At 33.9% G+C, this 21,590-nt stretch overlaps 1 protein-coding gene across 5 annotated transcripts in view; it reads left to right on the top strand.

Moving 5' to 3' along the window:
* sm (heterogeneous nuclear ribonucleoprotein L) overlaps positions 1-21,590 on the top strand; it is a 178,752-nt gene that overhangs the window by 142,506 nt on the left and 14,656 nt on the right. For 3 of the 5 annotated variants that reach the window (XM_085489232.1, XM_085489230.1, XM_085489229.1), the window contains exons 7-9: positions 17,043-17,135; positions 19,369-19,667; positions 20,720-20,943. In XM_085489232.1, the coding sequence (XP_085345358.1) occupies positions 17,043-17,135; positions 19,369-19,667; positions 20,720-20,943 (616 nt within the window). Of the gene's footprint in view, positions 1-3,689; positions 3,999-17,042; positions 17,136-19,368; positions 19,668-20,719; positions 20,944-21,590 lie in introns of those variants that run through there. The other 2 variants (XM_029308924.2, XM_085489231.1) reach the window with 2 other exon arrangements.

The raw sequence follows: 21,590 nt of genomic DNA, 5'->3' as shown, positions 1-21,590 counted from the left end.
TTTAAATTGAATCTGTGCTAAAATAAGATGATATAAAGCCTATTTAAAATTATTTATTGTGGATGCAATAACTATGTAATTAGATCTTCCAGTAAAGAAGAAATTATTTATAGTTTGCTAAAAACTTGTAGTTAAAGAAATAATGGGCAGAGAATAAAAGATATAAAAACAAAATTAACACGCACTAATTAATTTTCTCTCCATCTCTTGTTTTTTGTTTTTTTTTAATTGTCAATCATAACTGAAAATTTTGCAGAATTACCGTTCTATAAATAAAAGAAATATTTACATTTACATATCAAATCTCTCGTTAATCCGAAGTATTTTTCTGCACAGCTGAACGAAATGATCTTGTTTTCCTTGTATAAATTGAATGGAACAAATCAAATGGGCAATTTCGACGAACATCTGCGTATTATTGTCAGAAATCCGTTGTGATTCGCGGCACGATTTTTCACTCAACATTATTCCTCTTAATGAACGCGCGATCGCTCCATTTCCGTTCCCGATCTGTCATTCTCGAATCGATACAATCGAACAAGCAGCCGAAGCCGGACAAACGTTTTCACAATCCCGTCACATCGAGGATGCGCGTACATATATGAATTCGATCATCCCGCATGCGGATTTGCAACGGCTATCATTTTCTCTCGAAAAAAAATAAAATAACGCGAACATTGAGGTATTATGTGCAAAATATCGCTAGCAGCAGAAATGTGTCGCGTTAGTATGCCATCGAATATTGTATTCATATTTGAACGGATTTTTGAAAGGAAAAAATATCAAGTTTTTCTATATTTGTGTAAATTTAATTCATTCAAAAGGAAGACAATATTTTTTATTCTCTTCATAAAAACATCTCAAGCATTGCATACGGTGCACAAACATTATTATACTTTAGTTTTTCTATATCGATATTTAAGAGAAAGATTCATGTCTCATTATGTAAACTAGATTAATCTGCCCATTGTTGATTATAACATCTCAACGTAGAGAAAATATCATTTTTATTTTTTCTGTGAAAATATTTAATAAGGACAAACTAATCTTGGAGATTATAAATGAATGTCACTCTATCAATATGTCCAATAATATATATTCATAGGGAATTTTGATAGTTATTTTGTTTTTACGCGTTTAATCCTTTTCTTAAAGACTCCGTTCAATTAATTTTGCCAGTGATATTCGCTCGTCGGTATATACAATCTTTTTTATTGTAACACAAAGCGTTTATTCAATTTTTTTCTCTCAAGAAGCTTCTTGCTCGAGCTTCACCTTCGAGCTCTGCTCCCGATGTTGGCAGCGTCGCTTTTTGACGACGAAATAAAACCGGGATATAAAGTAAACCAGAGTCAATAAGGAAAAGACATTTTCTTTGAGCGAGCGAAAGGAAGACTCACGCATCCCGTATACTCGATAAAGGAAACGATGAGGAAAATAGCCTGACAGAGAAAGAGGACGAGAGAAAGGGAGAGAGAGACAGAAAAAGAGCGCTAGAGAGGAATGTATGTGTCTAGGAGAATACAAAAAGGAAAAGTATATAACAAAATAACCAAACATCAACAACATGAACAAGCACAACAACAACATCGACAATAATAATTAACAACATCAACAACAATCGATTTTCCGAGATCGGATATACCCCACGATCAAAATATATATATATATATATATATATATATATATATATATATATTATACGTATGCCTAATTACGTTGGCATCGTATATACATATACATAGAGATAGAGACAGCATCCACATAATATATACGTCACACATCACGCCGTAGATCTGCCGGATCCTCCACCCACGAACCAACCAACCACCAATCAACCAATCATCGGAAAACCACGAAAAATAAAAAATCTTCCACCCTCGGACCACAACGTCGCGAAGATAGCACACAGATAAATATAATGCGAGTCATCAGCGCACGTATATGTATACGTATACGCATGTACACGCATACATATACGCACACACACGTGCGTGTGAGCTATAGAATCGCTAGAAAATAAATCAATAAATAATGACATACGTCTCTCAGAATAATATGCTCACCACCACAACGTCTTGCAAGGGCTACCAGTGCACTCACAGACAAACATTCAAATCGACCACTGCCTACCGCTCGAAAAAAGAAAAAGTATTTATCTATACGTATATGTGTATATGTTATATATATATATATATATATAAAGTCCGACTATATATTATATATATACGTATAGAAACGGCTTTCAGAGAGGCTCCATATGTATATATGTATAAAGCAATCGGATTGTGGAAGGTACAGATATACGAAAAGGGATTCCTGACATGCGCGTATATATACATATGTATATATATATTGTACATATATATATATATATATATATCTCGATATATACGGTTGGGTATCGGAAACGTTGCTCTTGCAGTCAATAATCTGAGATGCGACCGAGAAGTGAGTCCGGGTTGGCTAAACTTTGCTTAACGATTCGTTGCCTCAATCTAATTCATAGTCCTATCTAGACTGTGAAAGGAACCGAGGACACATAGAATAAGCAGAGTTAGTTTCAACTCTGACATCGGTGCAATTGGTCCCAAGTGGTTCCAATGATTACTTCGAAAGAACAGGTTGGTCGAGTTGGTTAAAAAATCATTTTTTCGAAAAAGAAATATGAGGAAATTTTTCAAGGAAAATTGATAGAATCGGTTGAAAGTAAATTTGCGATTGAAGAGTAAAAGATTAAGTGTTGCTATGTCTCTGCTTTGTGAAAAAAAAATTTTAATAATTATGTGTAGACAATTTTAAAATTCAATAGACGATCGAAATTGTTCTTAAAGTTCTCTCATCGTTGAATGATAATACAATTACATTTCACATACGTCTATATTTTGACATAATGTCTATAATTCTTCATTCCAAATTACTAACATTATATGCCAGTTTAATCGTATAGACAAATCCAATATCGAATGTCAAGTATTCAAGTGACATTTTACTGTCTCTTCAAAAATGGGATACATGTACAAAATAGCGATAATAATTCAAATAGACCGAATATCAAACAAGACGTAGACGTGGGATTACGTCGTCTCGACCAACTCGTTCTCGCTATTTGATGGCATCATCGAAGTTTCATCGGAAACCACTCGGGCGCATCTTCCGCACGACGGGAAACGTTTCCGGTCGCCAACGAGCATCGTCTCGCATGTCAGCCGTACATATACATATATATATATATATATATATATATATATTTATATATATCTATACATATATACATTACGCCCGTACGTGTATGTATATTACTCACACGATTATTCAATCTCTCCTCTCGCTTGTCACGCACATGACCGAAGAGGAAGAGGGTCGGCGAAGCCCCTCTTCGACGGAATATAATAAATAAGAGTCTATGTGTATTAAAACAAACATATACATGTACGGATTCGTATAATGCACACACGGCCGGAATTTCCCCGCCTTCCTCATCTCGAGCGGTGGGGAACCGGTGATTACGGGAAGAAAATCGGGAGAGAGAAAGACAGAGAGAGAGAGAGAGAGAGATAGAGGGAGAGCGAGAGAAAGAGCGAAAGAGAGCGAGAGAAAGAGAGAGAGAGAGAGAGAAAGAGCGAAAGAACGAGAGAATGGAAAGGGGATTGTTATGTTGGAATGTTTGTCTGTGTGCAGATGCAGCCTACTCGTTGTTGACTTGATGGTGATGATGGATTCTCACGTGGAACGTGGAGTTCAGGGCCCAGGGTGGTGAATGAGAGGGGGCTTAGGCAGGTCTACGGCTCATTTCCCCCTCCTCCCTCTACCACTACCACTATCTACGGAGAGTGAGAGTGAATACACGGATGTGGATGTCCGGAACACGGATGTACGGTCCGTCTGTTCGTTCATCCGCGAGTTGTCGAGAGAGAGAGAGAGAGCGGCAAGACAGACGGCTCGACAGAGAGAGACTCTACCGGGACACGTGCCACGTGTCGCCGCGAGACCGCACGGTAAGTGAGTTCGAGTATATTGTTCGTCCCCTCCAACCAACCCCTTCTAAAACGCGCGTCAACGAAACGTCGAGAGAGTGAGAGAGAGAGAGAGAGCGCGACTGAGAGAAGCGCCAGGCACGATGGACCTTCAAGACATCAGACCGCGAACAATGTGGGCGTCCTTCCACCGTGTTATATACGTCCTATCTACACTAGACCGCTAACATCCGTAACATTGGCTTGCGGAAAGGGCGAAGCTTCGCGAACCAAATCCCTGAGAGCGAGGATGCTGGAGCCATTAGAGCATAGTAATCTCTCCGGTGGCGGATTTAAAGCTCCAGAGAGAACTCTAAGCGGAAGACGTACGGAATACTAATATGCATACAATGTGTGCATACATATGACGATTTATGGTCTTTTCAATTGTGGAAAGAGTTTTTCGTGTTATTAGAAATATATATATATATATATGCGCGCTTGTGTCGATGAATTTGCTGCCGACATTTTAAGATGACATGTATGAAAATGTTGAATAAAATATATGACAAATGAAAAATGACGTGTGTATGAAATAATCAGCACGTGCTTCTTCGTATGTAAAAGAATGTGCTGATTATTTGGCACATCATCGACCATGTTGGATTGTTAGCGGTTAGTGTAAGTATGGTCATCTATTATGTTAAACAAGAGAAATGTATACCTTGAAATTTCAGAATTTCTAAGCTTTTTTACAGTATTATTTAATTATATTCGTATTTCTCATTTTTTATCTCTCTTTATTCTCTCTTTTTTTTTTATTTGCATTGTTAAATAAAAAAATAAGTAGTTAAAATTTTTTTGCTAGGTGTCTTAATATTTTAATTGAAACTACCACTAATTTATATAATCTAAATTTTATATTTATCATATCGAGAGAATAGTGACATTTTGTATTATCTTTTTCATTATATTCTTTATGGTCCACATTTATAACTTTGCATTCGCGAATCACGAATTAATCTTGAATGTGAGAACGTTCGAGAGTAATTCAATTTGTTAGGCCGTCACATTGAGACTATAGTATGACAGCACTATACCGTCTGCAAATAGTGTGCCGACGGCTGCTGACCACAAAGGGACTAAATTTATGCTCCACCTGGAGACGCCCTCATAATGATTGTCATTAGATGGGCGCTCTGGGACATGCGGAAATGGCCGTTCATGGTCGTTGAAGTTGGCATATACAGTAATACTAATTAATCGCAGAAACGCTTTCGGCTATTTATGTCGCTAGTTGATCACGTTGCGCAATTAGCGAGCTTTAATGTTATCATATAGATGGACATTTGCTATATATTTATCCTCGAAAAAATTCTTCTCGAAAGACTTTATTTGTTTGCTATAAAGGGAATGAGTGTAGTTCGGGCAGAATAAAGTTTGCGAAAAGTTACTTCGGGAAAGTTATACAAGTTTGCATTATAAATTACGTAGGAAAAATTATGCCGGAGAACTTTTATATGGAGCAATTTTCCATTGCGTATCTTATTATCCTTTGTATACATGATAAAATAAAACTTATATAAAATTTATTAGTATATGTGACTCGGTTTTGTTACTAATTATATGGAAAATTATGCGTACGATTCTTACACTTTGAATATTTTCCTTGTCTGAATATTTTATTATTCTATTGCGTTCTTGCATCACAATATTTTAAATGTTGAAATTTATAATTGTTTGCAATTGTCATAAGTTCTTTGTATTTATAATTGTTTTAAGTTTCTTCTTCGAGACAAGTTACGGCAACTTTTAGAAATAAAGTAAAACAATTTTAATAAAGAAAGAGAAAAAGCAATATAATAAAATTTATTATCCAATTTGTATCTTGAAATTCGTATCCTGATCAGTTCAACCGAATAGAATATTTTAAACTGAATTCTTCATGACCCATTTTGTTTGCATAAATGTATCTTTAAAATCTACAATTTTATCACATAAAATGTCCACAAATGAAAAGTTGAACATACTAAATGTCATAAAAAAATACAACATATGATGTAATATAAGACACATAAAGCATACTAATTATATTTGCCACTTTCATAATTGCGATTTTATAATTATCATTAATAGAAACATTTTTTTAATTCAAAATCTAAAAATATCTTGAATGTGTTAAAAATTGTATTTATAGAATACGTTATTATATTTTTTAATTGAAAAAAAAATTGCGACATTAAGTAATTTCTTTTAATAAAATAATATCCATATACATGAACAATAATGATTTTTTTAAAAATCATGATAATCATAGCATTCAATAAGTATCGCAATTTGTAATTATACATCTTATATCACACATGTGTAAAATAGATACTCTCTGCATTCACGGACATACGGTTGATCATAATGTTGGAAACGAATAGTGAAATATCAAGAGCGATAACTAAACTACAATATAATTGGCAAATTTGGATCAATTATGCATTCATACATGTAGTGTACATGTGTACACCTTATTTTTGTTCTAGGATTAAGAACGATCCCATTATCGAATGATTAACGAGTTTATCTCATGCAAGAACGTATCGAAACGATATTAGTCACTTGCGCGCACCTAATGACACAATAACAATAGTAATAATAGTAATAATCGCAGAAGGTGCACGTGTACTAGATGTAAATCGATTTTCGCATCAAACGCGATATAGGTAAATCGCTCGAAATGGGCCGGTCGAGGCAATTAGTGCAATTATTAATGCATTCATAGTTTCTAATCGACACAGGTCGATTTGCATACGCATTGCTTCGAAGATAATCGCTATACAAAATATATAACGAAAGATCCCGTTTTTTGAAAGAAATATTAATCGTGAAATCTTATACAGACTCTCCTGCTTTTTCACTTCTTGTCGATCATTATTGCGACATTTTGCTCTGTTAGGTTAACTTCAACTATACCTGTTGCACTATACACTTCCTGAGAAAGCTTTCAAATATTTGCTTTGAAGAAGTAACTCGATCTCGCAATAATAATAACTTTCGATAAGTCATCGTTTTAAGCAAACTGCGATCTAACATTTGACAAATGTTGTATGTTATTTCAAAATATTGTTTCTATTATTAAAATGTATTAAATTAAATTATTTTAATATTTTAAATTAATCTATTTAATTTCAGTATTAATTTGAAGTAATACATTTTAAAATATTAAATTGTATTTCTATTTCTAGAATACTTGCATATATTTTTAATAATATTGAAAATACAAAAAATAGTTGCGAGATTAGTTAATATTTATCATTAATTTTCTTGTTACCTTATTATTGTATATTTATTTTATTATGTGTTATTTATAAGAAAAAAGATAAAAGAAAATATTTCGCATCTCTGATAACATGTTTTCTATTTTTCCGTTTTAATTCCTTTCGAATTGCTTACTGAGAAAAGTGTATTAATTGATAAAAAAATATTAGATATATAGATCTATAAAATCGTTCTTCATGCAATTACTTTGAACACAACTTGGTGTACACGTGCTGGGTGCATTTATTGCTTAGGTTAGTCGTCTGCCTTTAATTTTCAGTACGATCCACTTAATAGAGCTTTGAAAGCTTTTCCAGACCCTCCATACTATTTCTTTTCCGCGTTATTAAGTTGAAAATTGATAATTCGCATAATAGCCAGAGAACTATGACGGGGTTGTTAAATTTAACGGTCGCGAACCTGTTACGATGTATCTAATTTAAGAGCTCTTGTTCCGCATTTTCAATACTTACATAAATCTTTTTTTTATCTCGTTTCTTTTACTGCCACGAAGTAAGGTTCGATAAAATGATGGGGACCACTAAAGATTATCTCTACTTTTTTAAAGGGAAAAAAAAAGACATTGACGATTGTGTTTAATATTCAAGTCTGCTTTGTTTCGTCTGTACTACAGTACTCGTAACTTCAAAGAGACTGAGTTTTAATCCTGAACTACGAGCATATATATCGTTTCACGGTAGCATTTGTTCATCTTCGAGTAATCCCGTCCTCGTTCAAATAATCTATACGTCGTTTCTTCCGATTACATCCTGCGACCGATATACCACCTGCGCCGTCGTCGACGAAGTTAACATGACTCGCTATCTATATAATGTACCAAGCTTCGTTCATTTTATTTCCATAGTTTTCCACGCGAAATTTTTCAATTTTAAACGTTAAATATTTTATCGCGCTTAATTCGAAGAAATTGAACCAACAAAATTCAATTTCTTTTATTTCTATTATTGAATTCAAAAAGGCAAATGCATATATTCATTTTAAGTCAACAGAGAAGTAGAATCCAAATCGATTAAAGAATCTGGCATTTAAATTAATCCGATTAATAATGCAATACTGAAATATATGAAGACGTCGCGTTGTGCGCGATAGATATATATTTTATATAAATATTATATTTTTATTATATGATTACTCTTTTATTTTTTTCATAAAAATGTATAAGGGAAAATCATAGTTTATAGGAATTTTATCGCGCACCTTATATATTTTACGGAGTGCACGATGATAGTCTGCATAGCGACCATGTCGAAAAGGTCGATACCGCCCACGAGTCCTCGCCATCATCTCGTGTCCTCTCATAGAAAACGTGGGGGGAAAGGGGGGGAGGAGGATTTTATCCCGCCAAAAAAGGGAGAGAAAAGAAGAAAATCTTCGATAACCTTTTGCGCGCGCGAAGGTTTGCAAGGGTGATCAGAGGGTCATAATTTCTCTATCACGCGTCTTGTCGGGCATAAAATTGCAATTTCCCGGTGAGCAGCAGCCCCATGACCTACGAGTTCTAATATCGGCTTGTAATAATCGTACGTGGATCCCAACGCCGTTACACTGGCATCGTAATGGAATTTACCTTTACGATGCAACGCTCTCGCGATGAAATTGTTTTATAGATTGAAATCCCGCGCGCCACTGGACCGTATTTAATCCGACGGCAAACATCCGCAACGGCGTTATTAATTCAACAGTTATGATAGATCGCTTGACATTCATCTTGAGATTTACGAGGCAAGTTCCATACGCAAGTTATATACGAAAGATGTTTCATATCAACCGAATATCTATTTAAAAAAAGCAATGTTTTTAGGAATTATTTTTATTATTTCATATATTTTATAATATCTGCAATTGTTGCAGATATTATAAAATATATGAAATAATAAAATAAGAGATATACGCGGAGAGAATTTACCACGAAAATCATGGTAATCGTATAGGATTTGGTATTGGAAGAATTTTTGATAAGAGTTTTTCTGATTAATTTTATACCTTATCGACGTATATATTAATATTTTTTATTGTGGTGTATAATATTAATCAGAGAAACTCTTATATAATTTTTCCAATATCATATTACCCCACCATAATTTTCAGGATAAATTCTAAAAGAAAATTCTTTCTGTAGGATTTAGAGAAGAGAAATTCTTTTATCTGTCTTTTCAACAATAATTCATGTGAACAGCGAAATTATTTTAATAATACTAATAATTAATAATTTATAAGAAGCGAATAGACAGTCTCTCTTATTTCGGTTACGAGAATAATGGAGAACAATATGAAATGCTGTTCTCTCGGTGAAATTATTTCGGAGATTGAAATTCTCGATGTCATCCTGATTTAACTTGACAGCGAGCGTCTACAGTGGCGTTATTAATTTACGACCGAATGTCCATCGCTCGAGTTTGACATTTGCGAGAGAGAGAGAGAGAGAGAGAGAAAGAAAATTTGACACACAGAATTTAGCGGGAAAATATCGAGATCTTTTTCCCCCACCCGAGATATAGAAGATAGAACGTACTTTATCCTAGACAAATCAAATAGAATCATAAACGTCGGCGAGCTGTCTTAGCTGCTCCAATTTCGAACTGTCAATAAGGTATTTTCGCCATCGGCAAACGGTAAATTCGCTAATCGTGTCCCTCTGTCCGGAGAACCCGGGCCAAGACAAACAAACATTGGCGGAAACTCCCGTACGCGTAGTCCCGCCAGTATCCGAAATCGCAATTTCCGCGGACCTGTACGACTTCTACAAGTGCCAATATCGAGTTTCATAGACTCGCCAGGCTCTCTCGACGACGCCTAGACCAGATGTGCTGTTTCTCGAGTTCGTCGTAGGGCTGTGCTTCTGCTCCTATTCCGTTATTGGAAAACACGCGCAAGCCATGCTGTCCGTTCTCGACGTCTGAATAATTCGCGCAATTATTGAAAGTGTCCGAAAAAAATTACCGAATACTATTCGTGCCCCGCGATCTAGTTTTCGCCGACATTAGATGATTAAGTCGCGGGTTCAAAAGGATCGTAATTATTATTGGCATTTCTGCAATCTTATAAATCATTGAATCCTTTTATGCTGCTAAACTTGGGGCGAGTTTTATTTCATTTTCTTATCCGTTCATATTTTCAACTATATAAGCATTATTAATTTTGCAAAAATAATAAGGTGCTCTTTCACGATTCTAAATTATTGATATAATTGATACAGCAATTTTACATTTGTGATTGTGATTTTCGATCAAATATTGCATTCTCTACCTGGAAATGTAATTCGAATATCGATATGTGATTTAAAAAAATACTTGCCTCTCACATCTGTTTTAAAAAAGAAGAATGCACATTTTTGCTCTTCGAATCAGCTTCGCAATTTCAAACATTATATATCCTGCAATTACGCGGTGACGGTGCGGTATTAGCGTACCGATCTTAATTAGCAATTAATCTGCCGGAATTCTGTACATCCACAACAGAGTGGTATCGGATTCGATCCCGAGGATCGAGCGGGATTAAAGCGATTGCTTCCTCCTCGGCGAAGCGCCAATCAAGTGGCTGATACGACTTGAGCAATAGAAGGACGTTCTACATATTTCAAAGACGGGCGCTGGAGGTTGCAACCGCTTGAGAGAGAAGACGCGGCGAATATTCGAGAAAAGACGCGCATACACATGCACAGAGAGAAATAGGGGATGATATGATATAGTTTGTTGCAGCAACAAGCTCGTGCTCGCATGCAGCATGTGGTGTACGCTATATGAGTGTACCAAAAGGAAACTCACGCTTATCTTCGAGATATACATATGTATATGTATATATACTCGTATCTGCATATATGGATGTAATGCAGTTTAGTATAAACCAATAGTTTCACGACGCGATATATGTGTGAAGAAGCAAATACGGGTTATGCAAAATATATTGTTCTACTTTCCTACCAATCAGAGAACTTGGGATACTTCGTATCGACCTCTCTCTCTCTTTCTCATCAAGAGCTTGATTAAAATCTAAATTATATTATTTCAAGCGCAATTTTTTATCATTATCGTATTGTGTAATTTGACATTTTAATACTGCGTCTGCAGTTGATTTATGCATTCGATGTCAGCTATATTTTATTTTATAATTATTATAAAATAGATTATTTTATAATTACTATAATATATATTATAATTTTATAATATATTATTTAATATTATTATCTTCAAATATATAGATCTTGCATATTTTCATTATTAATTTATAATTGAATTATTTACACGTAATCGTTATAGAAATAATAAAGCTTTTGGAGAAAAGAGAGCTTAAGATTAAAATACAAAATAATTTGAAAAACTCACCAGCACACGATGAGCAGTGTAGTAACAATACTACGTTGATCTGTAAACTATAAATATATTAAATTGTAAATATGTAAAGTATCCAAAATATTTAATATGTATTATATTTATGTAATGATATAATATAAATTATTATTATATATGAAGATAAACACACACAATTAATTTTTTATAAGAAATAATAAAAATAATTTTTCGTAAGAAATACAATTATTTTTTTGTAAGAAATAATAAAATTAATTTTTCGTAAGAAATAAAAGATTAAAAAGTACATAAATTGCTTACCTTAAAGTTGCTCCGCTGTCACCCGATGCCTCCTAGGCCTCGTCCTCCTCTGAAATCATCGGGGCCTCTCTTTTTCAGGTTCATTTCACTCGCGCACTTTTAATTGCGAAAATACTTAATGACGATTACGAGCGATTTGTTCACGGCACTTTATTAAAAACAGACGCGCGAAACTTTGTACGGCACTCCCGAATTCCGCGATTGAGAATACGCGATATCCCGTACTCGATAAAAAGATTCTTTGCCTGCAAAAAGAGATGCAATATAAATATACTGTAAAAACGAACACCGAGTAAGAATATCTAAAAATAGCCGCTTTGTTAATTACTTTCATTTAATCGATTGATAATTAACGGATGAATTAATTAATTTTCACGATTGACGAACTCAAAAATCAAAATGTTATTTATTATAACAAATTTCTCTCATGATATTATAAAGTATGAATCGAAGCATAAGAAATAAAAATTACAAATTACTATTTTATGATGATTTTATAATACTTGCCGACGATGATAATATTATTTATAAATATACGTGGAGTTGAATATACTTCACATCACGTTTCGAGATTTTTGGTTAATTTTAGTATAAATATGCCCACTATTTTCAGATTAAGAGTGCGGAATTGTATATAAATTTTGGATATACGATTGGAATAATTTAAACGCAAAAGCATGATAATAATACCATTTAATAATAATAGATATCGCGGGATTCGTATATTTCACATTTTGTATACGATTTGATCGATAAAAATTCATCACATAATTCGTCAACAAAAAGACATTTTGAAATATTATATACGTTCCATGAAAATTTCAATTTTAATTCACATATTTATTTGCACTTCTGTTAGAAATAACATAAGTGCGAATAAATAAATATGTGAATTAAAATAGTTTTCTTTTGTTATAAAAGAAAGCGTATGTCTCTTTTCTCTCGCCTATGAATATCATAATTAAATAGCAATTTAGCATTTCATTCCCCTCTCTTATTTTTTATGCTTCGATTTCTACTTTCGAATATATCTTGGAAATTAATCTCTTCGTCGAAAGTGTTGCATTTGACATCTCTTATTGTTACTTTTGTCGCGATATTTCGAGAGATATAATAAGACGGAACGATTCACGCCGCTGCCTTCTTGCTCGAATGCCAACATGTAAATGACATCAAGATAATCGTCGAATTTTTGTAATAAAATCGAAAATTATTAAGAATCACGTGATTAAATTCATCTTATGCAATTGAATTTGTCTTAATTAATTTACTTATTTATCAAACGCTCTTCGAAGCTTGAATATACTCGAATAAAATTAATTCGCACATTTAGTCAGAGCAAACGGACATATTTTAGAATATTATATTTTGTATAGCTTTAATTTCAACTTGTACATTTATTCGCACTTACATTATAATACGGGATATTAATCGATTTAAAGCGAAAGCTCATAAATATCGCAATATAGTATTTCCATCTTCAATGCTCCGATTCCTACTTTAAAAGATATATATCTTTGGAATTAATCTCTTTGTCGAGAATGTCGCATGTGACATCTCGTATCGTTAATACTTGTCATGATAATATTTCGAGAGATAATATAGAACGACTTACGCTGCTACCTTCTTGCTCGAGTGTCGACGTGCGAATGACAACAAGGCAACTGCGTGATATCACATAGACTGCGTATAAACAATAATGCACTCTATGCCACAATAAATATACATATTAATAAAATAGCCGTGGTTAAATACGACTTTAAATATGATTATATATTTTAATGAAAGGCTCGTATAAATTAAACAAATTAAACAATCATATATAGTAGGCCAACTAAACGAGCAAATAAATAAGATGTAAAAATTTTTTTATTAATAGTTAAATCATTAAATTAACATTCCGTTACAGAATCGATATAAATTGTAAACGTTTCGACTGCACTACAGTCTTTATCAATACATAAAAATTAAATATTAAAATATAAAGTTAGATGTTAAAAATACAAAGTTAGTTAAATATTAAAATATAAAATTGAAACGATTCTTCGCTGTTGACCAATAGATATGCAAGGCGATTGGTCTGAGATGCCAAGTTATGCGACATTTGAGCATGCTACGGATATAATACGCGAATTAAATCAATGTCAGAAAAAATTAAAAAATCTTTCAACTTACATTATCGTTTTAACAAGTCCTTTTCCCCGATATTACAAGTGTGTGTTGCGAAGTCTGAATACCAAATGTCAAAATAGAGAGCGTGATGTATTTATTTATTACCAATGTTTTTTCTAAATTATGATTCAGCAAATTTTTTAAGTATGTCAAAATAACTACTGTCTAACAATTCGGTGTCTGTATTTAAATTAATTCCATTTTTCTGTTCTTTAATGTGGATCATTTCAGATATTAGTCTTTTATGGTAATTCTTTTCATGATCCATAATTTTAATATTGTCCCAGTCAAATGTATGTTGTTCGTTTAGAATGTGTTCCGTGATAACCGAATGTCTAGCAGAGTCTAATTTAATATTATTTTTATGTTCTTTAAGTCTCGTTCCTAACTGTCTTTTTGTCTGTCCGACATATGTGGCGTCACAATCGTTGCAATTCAATTTGTAAATAACATTAGAATTCGTGGGGCAATTATTTTTGTCCTTTTGAACTCTTATGAAGTCATTTAATTTTTTAATGCAATGATATCCTACCACTACGTCAGGTCTTCTTATTGCTGAAGCAACTTTCTCAGATATTGATTCTATATATGGTATGACAAAATATTTAATGTTAGTATTAGTATTATTAGTATCTGTTATATTGTTATTATTAGGCTTGTTAAATTTCTTAGTTGAGAGATTTTTTAATCTGCGTTTTATTTCTGTGAAAATTAGATCAAGAGGATAACCGTTGGATAGCAAAATGTTAATAGCTTTCTCTATATTTTTTTTGTGAAATTGCGGATGTGATAGTAATAAAGCTCTATCTACCAAGTTATAAATTGTTCCTATTTTATGACAAGTCGGATGATTTGAAAAAAATGAAAGTAATCTACCTGAGAATGTCTTTTTGTGATACCAATCTAAATAAATTTTGTTATCTATTACTTTGATCATTATGTCTAAAAAGCTTATACAACGATTATCCTCCTTTTCCAATGTAAATTGTAGTCTATCGTTATAATTGTTGAATTCGTTCAAAACATATGTAATATTGTCAGCGGAAGTGCATAAAATAATGTCGTCTACATAACGGAAATAGAAAGTCATTTCGCAATTTAAATTACTAATTACTAATGTTTCCAAGTCCTGCATGACTATATCGGCAATGATCGGAGAAAGTGGGGAACCCATAGGAGTCCCATAAATTTGTTTGTAAGTTATGTTATTAAAAGTGAAAAATGTAGAAGTTAATATAAATTTTATCATACCTATGAATTCATTTTTGGGAATCTTTGTGTGTGACTCTATAAAATGCCATCTATTATTGATACCGTTTAATGCAAGATCTACGGAAACATTAGTAAATAATGAAACAACGTCCAATGAAGCTATTATGTCGGTATCTTGTATTGTTTTCCCTGATAGAATGTTGCATATATCAAAACTGTTATTTACAAAACTGTCCGCTCTAGGAAGGCTATCTTTTAAAATTTTATGAAAGAAAGAAGCAGTATTATATAGAGAAGTATTTATTGAGGAAACTATTAATCTAAAAGGAATATTTTCCTTGTGGATCTTGGGGAGCCCATAAGCTTTAGGAAGAAGAGAGTCGCTTGAAAATAAATAATAATATTCTTTTTTGTTGATGAAGTCTTTTTTCAACCATTTTTTTAAACAAATATTACACAAATATTACAATATCTGAGAAAGTTGCTTCAGCAATAAGAAGACCTGACGTAGTGGTAGGATATCATTGCATTAAAAAATTAAATGACTTCATAAGAGTTCAAAAGGACAAAAATAATTGCCCCACGAATTCTAACGTTATTTACAAATTGAATTGCAACGATTGTGACGCCACATATGTCGGACAGACAAAAAGACAGTTAGGAACGAGACTTAAAGAACATAAAAATAATATTAAATTAGACTCTGCTAGACATTCGGTTATCACGGAACACATTCTAAACGAACAACATACATTTGACTGGGACAATATTAAAATTATGGATCATGAAAAGAATTACCATAAAAGACTAATATCTGAAATGATCCACATTAAAGAACAGAAAAATGGAATTAATTTAAATACAGACACCGAATTGTTAGACAGTAGTTATTTTGACATACTTAAAAAATTTGCTGAATCATAATTTAGAAAAAACATTGGTAATAAATAAATACATCACGCTCTCTATTTTGACATTTGGTATTCAGACTTCGCAACACACACTTGTAATATCGGGGAAAAGGACTTGTTAAAACGATAATGTAAGTTGAAAGATTTTTTAATTTTTTCTGACATTGATTTAATTCGCGTATTATATCCGTAGCATGCTCAAATGTCGCATAACTTGGCATCTCAGACCAATCGCCTTGCATATCTATTGGTCAACAGCGAAGAATCGTTTCAATTTTATATTTTAATATTTAACTAACTTTGTATTTTTAACATCTAACTTTATATTTTAATATTTAATTTTTATGTATTGATAAAGACTGTAGTGCAGTCGAAACGTTTACAATTTATATCGATTCTGTAACGGAATGTTAATTTAATGATTTAACTATTAATAAAAAAATTTTTACATCTTATTTATTTGCTCGTTTAGTTGGCCTACTATATATGATTGTTTAATTATATATTTTATACGTATTTCAAAATGTGATTCTGAATCGATTCTCTCCCTGAAAGACAGCAAAATTAATACAGCTTCCAAAGCAAAAGTTCTAAAAAATTAAATATATAATTAATATTGTAAAAATGTTTAACATAAAATTTCTAATCTTTCTCTGATCTTTCTTAGTTTGTGATGTGCATGAATGAGCCAAAATCGATTGATTGAAATTGGCAAATTTTGTAATTGAAATGATTAGGAGGAACATATAGATGGCTCATTTATCTCGTCGCGCCGCAATGTATGGCTGTATGGAACGCAATGTATCCGTCGTAGATGATTATAGTCTCATCGACGAACTGTCGTTCTATTGCAGGCTCGAGCACACACAAAAACGACGCGACAGGAAATGGAAGGCCGGCTCCCCTTTTGGCCGAACCAAGATACGGTGCCGCGCCCCAGCCATACGGTGAGTGTCTGTCCGTATTTGTCTGCCTCATCTCTTTCTATCCGTCTGTTCGAATCGTCTGTCCATCCTGTTTGTCTGAATGTATCTAATGGCCGAATCAAGTTTGCCGGTTCGGAAAATATATGGCCCGGGCGATCGCGCGCAGGTTTTTTTCCGAACGAACACACGTGTAAAAAATGAGAATAGATTAATGGGAGACTGACGAAGTGCGAAGCGAAATGATGTTCCAGGTACTTTGCGAAAGAAAAAGTATGTCGAGCACATTTGTTTGCAACGTACACGAGGAGGAAAATTTACTTTGGAAAAACCATTTTATCTGGAAAATATTCCTCCATGTTATTGCATTCGTAGAATATTGCGTTCGTGAAATTTCTACGCGAGGAAAATTTTTACTTTAAGTATTTTAAATTGAAAAGAGATTTTATTAAAAGATTTTTTTCTTTGTAGAAACACAAGCATATGGGAAGCTTGTTTTTCATCATATATTGAAATATTAATAAAAAGACCGACTGCACAAACGTTATGTACTAGGTTTTCCCGAAGGAGCGTTAGAATTGTGTTTACAATGCAAATAACATGCGTAATATGTATACAAATGTTAAAAAAATTATAATAATAAAAATAGTATAATAGAAAAAACAAAAACTAAAATCTACACATTTTAAAAATATTATACATCTGGTAATATTTCTCGGAAAATATATAATAAATTTTTAGAGGAACTCGAAATTTTTTAAGAATCTTTAAAAAAAAATTGTACTCAATATAAATGTTACATATATCAATAGATTGTTTTAAAACGTATACAAAAATTAGAAAATTAAATCCTTATAATTTCTTTAGAAAAAAATTAAACTTAAAAGATCAACGCTAAAACTCTTTTTTTTATAAAAATTGTTTTTAGTCCTTTACTATTTTTATTAGTTGTAAATATAGATAGTGAACTAGAAGCTTTTAGAACTCATCGTCTTGTAATGTCACGAGGAAACTCAGATATTGCAAAGATGTTGATTAATAATGCAAAATCAAATGGAATTGTCGTGTAAGAGGCACGTGACTGTTGCATCGATGTGCATTTGAACTTGTGAGTTTCCTGTATGCGCCACGTCTAAGCTATTGAACGGTTCTATTCTAATATTGATCTCGCGGAAAATATTTCTGGTATATAGTTCGGGTCTACAAACTATTGTCATAAGTCAACTGCGACCGCCACCCTATTGCGATTTCGGACAGGAAATCATTGAGTCGAATGTAACGTAACGCGGGCTGCAATCGAAACCACTCCAGTCTCGTTGCGCGCGATGTAATTCTATAGTTGAAAACATTATCGTAATTCACCGTCGCGACTCACTTTTCCCAATAACCCCCGACATTTTAATCGATACCATTTGTCGCAACATTTAATACTCGACTGCATGTAGCCGACACAGTATTGCATTACCATTCCAATATAGTCTCGGGGCTGCTTGTATTATTTCAGTTTAAAGGTTGAACTGTTCGCTTTAACGCGCTGTCTTTTTCTTATTTATTCTATTTTTCTATTTTTCTATTTTATTCATTCTGTCTTTCTGTAAAACGCAGAAAAATGTTATGCTTTTGTGAATATTAATTTCTCTAGGATATATAGATTCTCACACGAAATGTGCACTTAATTGCTTTTATATATAAAAGGTATATTATAATTAGTAATAAATTGATTATTTATAAACTAAATGACATAAATCAGCGTTCATTTTTAACTAACCAATTTTTCTGATTTATTATCGAGACATTTCCTATTAAAATTGCGCTGAAAATTGATCCATGCAAAGGAAGACCGAGAAAAACACCCATATTATTTGAATATTTGATTTGAAACATCTTGTGCGATTCAATAATAAAGTTTATGCGCCCTACTTACTGCGCCAGTTCTTATTTGCCATTTTTATCATTTCTTCTGCGATTACATTTATTTAGTTTGAATATAAAAACCCTTCTTTCCTAAAAAGAATCTATCCAACATCGAGTCGGAAAATCTGCATTATGACGATTTATCCTGCGACCTGTGCTAAATCCTCTCCTTCGCGACTGCCCCGATTTCGCAATGCATATCCATCAAGAAAGCACGGTCGACAGGCTCCCGGGGTATATGGACAACAACAACAATGTTCAGTTATCTAGCGTGTCCCGGGCGCATCATTTGTCTCACACGTGTCCGTATTATACAGTGGTGTGTGCGTCTCTGTGGTTCCAGGCTCCACGCCACAGGTCACTTTTCCGCCTGGCGCCGGCCACGATCGTTACGAGGAGAACTTCAACGGGCCGGCGACGTACGCGGAGCCGTACGTCGAGCGTTACGGAATCAAGAGCGATTTCAGCGGCCGCGAGCCATTACACCCTACACCACCTCGACCGGGTTACGTGCCCACCCTGGGCCAGACGCCACCTTCGAGCACGCAGGGCTCGGTCATGATGGTGTACGGCCTGCAACCGGACAAAGTCAATACCGACAAGCTCTTCAACCTGTTCTGCTTGTACGGCAACGTAACGAAGGTAGGTTGGTGGTAGTGGTGACCCTCTTTGTACGTCGCAGGTGTTTGTTAAATGTAACCGCGCGCGTGCGTGTTCATACATACATAGAGGAGCTTGCACGAGACTTAGTCATCCCTTCTCGAGGAGGAGGGTTCTCGTAGTGGTCGACATCCGTAACGTATGTACTTGCGTTTAACAAGGACTAATCGGTTTTCATGTATTTTGCGCCCTCTGTACTTAACAAGGACGGGAACAGGGTTTTCACGTGTTAATCTATATTTAATAAGGGCTAAATTCCGCAACGCTATATTATTCCGCGGAGTAATAAATTATTCATTCATTAATAGCGAATGCTTCAGCAAATACCGAACTAATTGAAAACAATTTGAAATAGGGAGGAAATATTCAGAGTCGAAATTTTCCTTCTATTTTGAAGGTCTCTTATTTTTTCACATTTATAAATTCTATAAAGTTTGGACAGAGTTTTTTCTTAGAATTTACTCTGGAAAATCATGGTAATCGTGGGACAAAATTTACCACAATAAAAAGTATAAATATCTACCACCATAGTAAAATTTATTCAACATATTTTTCATATCTTATTGTGGTAGATATTAATATTTTTTATTATGGTAAATATTAATCACAAAGAAACTCTTAAAAAATTTTTCCAATACCATATTGTTCGACGATTGCCATGATTTTCAGAATAAATTCTGAGAGAAAATTCTCTCCGTGTAAGAATTGAATATAAATCCCATTGAATCCAGAGGTTTAAAAAAAAAAAAGAACTTTCGGCTGCAAAATTATAGATTGAGTGATTTTAAACTAGAGTGATCCGACTGCTTAAATAGAGATGTCGGAGATTGAAATTGAAAATGGAAGAAAAATTTCGACTCGTGTAATTTCGTACAGGCAGGTACTCTTCACACACAGTTGATTCTTGACGTAAACCGCGACGACGTACGATCGATCGCGAGTTATTTCAGGAAGAGAAACTACTGGTTCGCACGTTTCGCGAGCTTTTCGTACACGCCGATAACGATAAACTCGAAATCTCCCTCTGATCGCAGGTTAAATTCTTGAAAACGAAGGAAGGATGCGCGATGATACAGATGGGGGACAGCATAGCCGTGGAACGATGTTTGCAAAACCTGAATAACGTCACAATCGGGACGGACGGCAGGTTGCAGCTCGGCTTTTCGAAACAGGCCTTCCTTTCGGACGTCACCAACCCTTATATCCTACCCGACAAGACAGCGAGCTTCAAGGACTTCACGGGAAGCAAGAATAACAGGTGAGTCTTGGTGCGGACGAGTCTTCGCATTTTATTTTCCTGTCATTTTTCGCGCAGTTTGTTCTTTCCCTCGTGAAGACCATTTGTCTCCGCTTGATCTTTCTTTCATTTTCCGTCGCGATATTCTCTCGCCCTATATATGAGGCAAGAGGATATATATATTGTATATTACAGGATGGGTATATACATATATAATACTTATATACACTCTTATCGTAAGTACATCTCTCCAAGTTTTCACGACGGCTGTTCTTTCCTCGCCATTTAATCGCACGTTTTATCTCGCGCGTAACAGAAAGGAGAAAAAAGCTCGTGAAACAATCAATTACAGTTTTATGTTGAAGGTTTGTAAAGTTTTCAAATAAAAAAGAACCTGTAAATAAATGTTGTAATCATATTTAGCGAATTTATTTTAAACTTAGAGAAATATTCTTTTGTGCATGTATCGGTACATCTTTCTCGCTTTTTCCTACAAGATTAAATTTCGATGAGATATATCGATAGACTTTTAATAAATGAATATGTATCTAACTTTAATTAGACCGATGTCGTCGATCTTGAAAAAAAGTACGGATCTCGATACCTCGAGCGCTATCTCGATTACTCGATCGACCCATCATCATCTTTCGTGCGAATCTTAAGAGGAA

Source organism: Nylanderia fulva, unplaced genomic scaffold (assembly GCF_048542155.1).
Source record: "Nylanderia fulva isolate GAGA-0341 unplaced genomic scaffold, ASM4854215v1 Scaffold8, whole genome shotgun sequence".
NCBI lineage: Eukaryota > Metazoa > Arthropoda > Insecta > Hymenoptera > Formicidae > Nylanderia > Nylanderia fulva.
The sequence above is the reverse complement of the archived record's forward strand: the minus strand, read 5'-3'. Positions and strand labels throughout refer to the sequence as shown.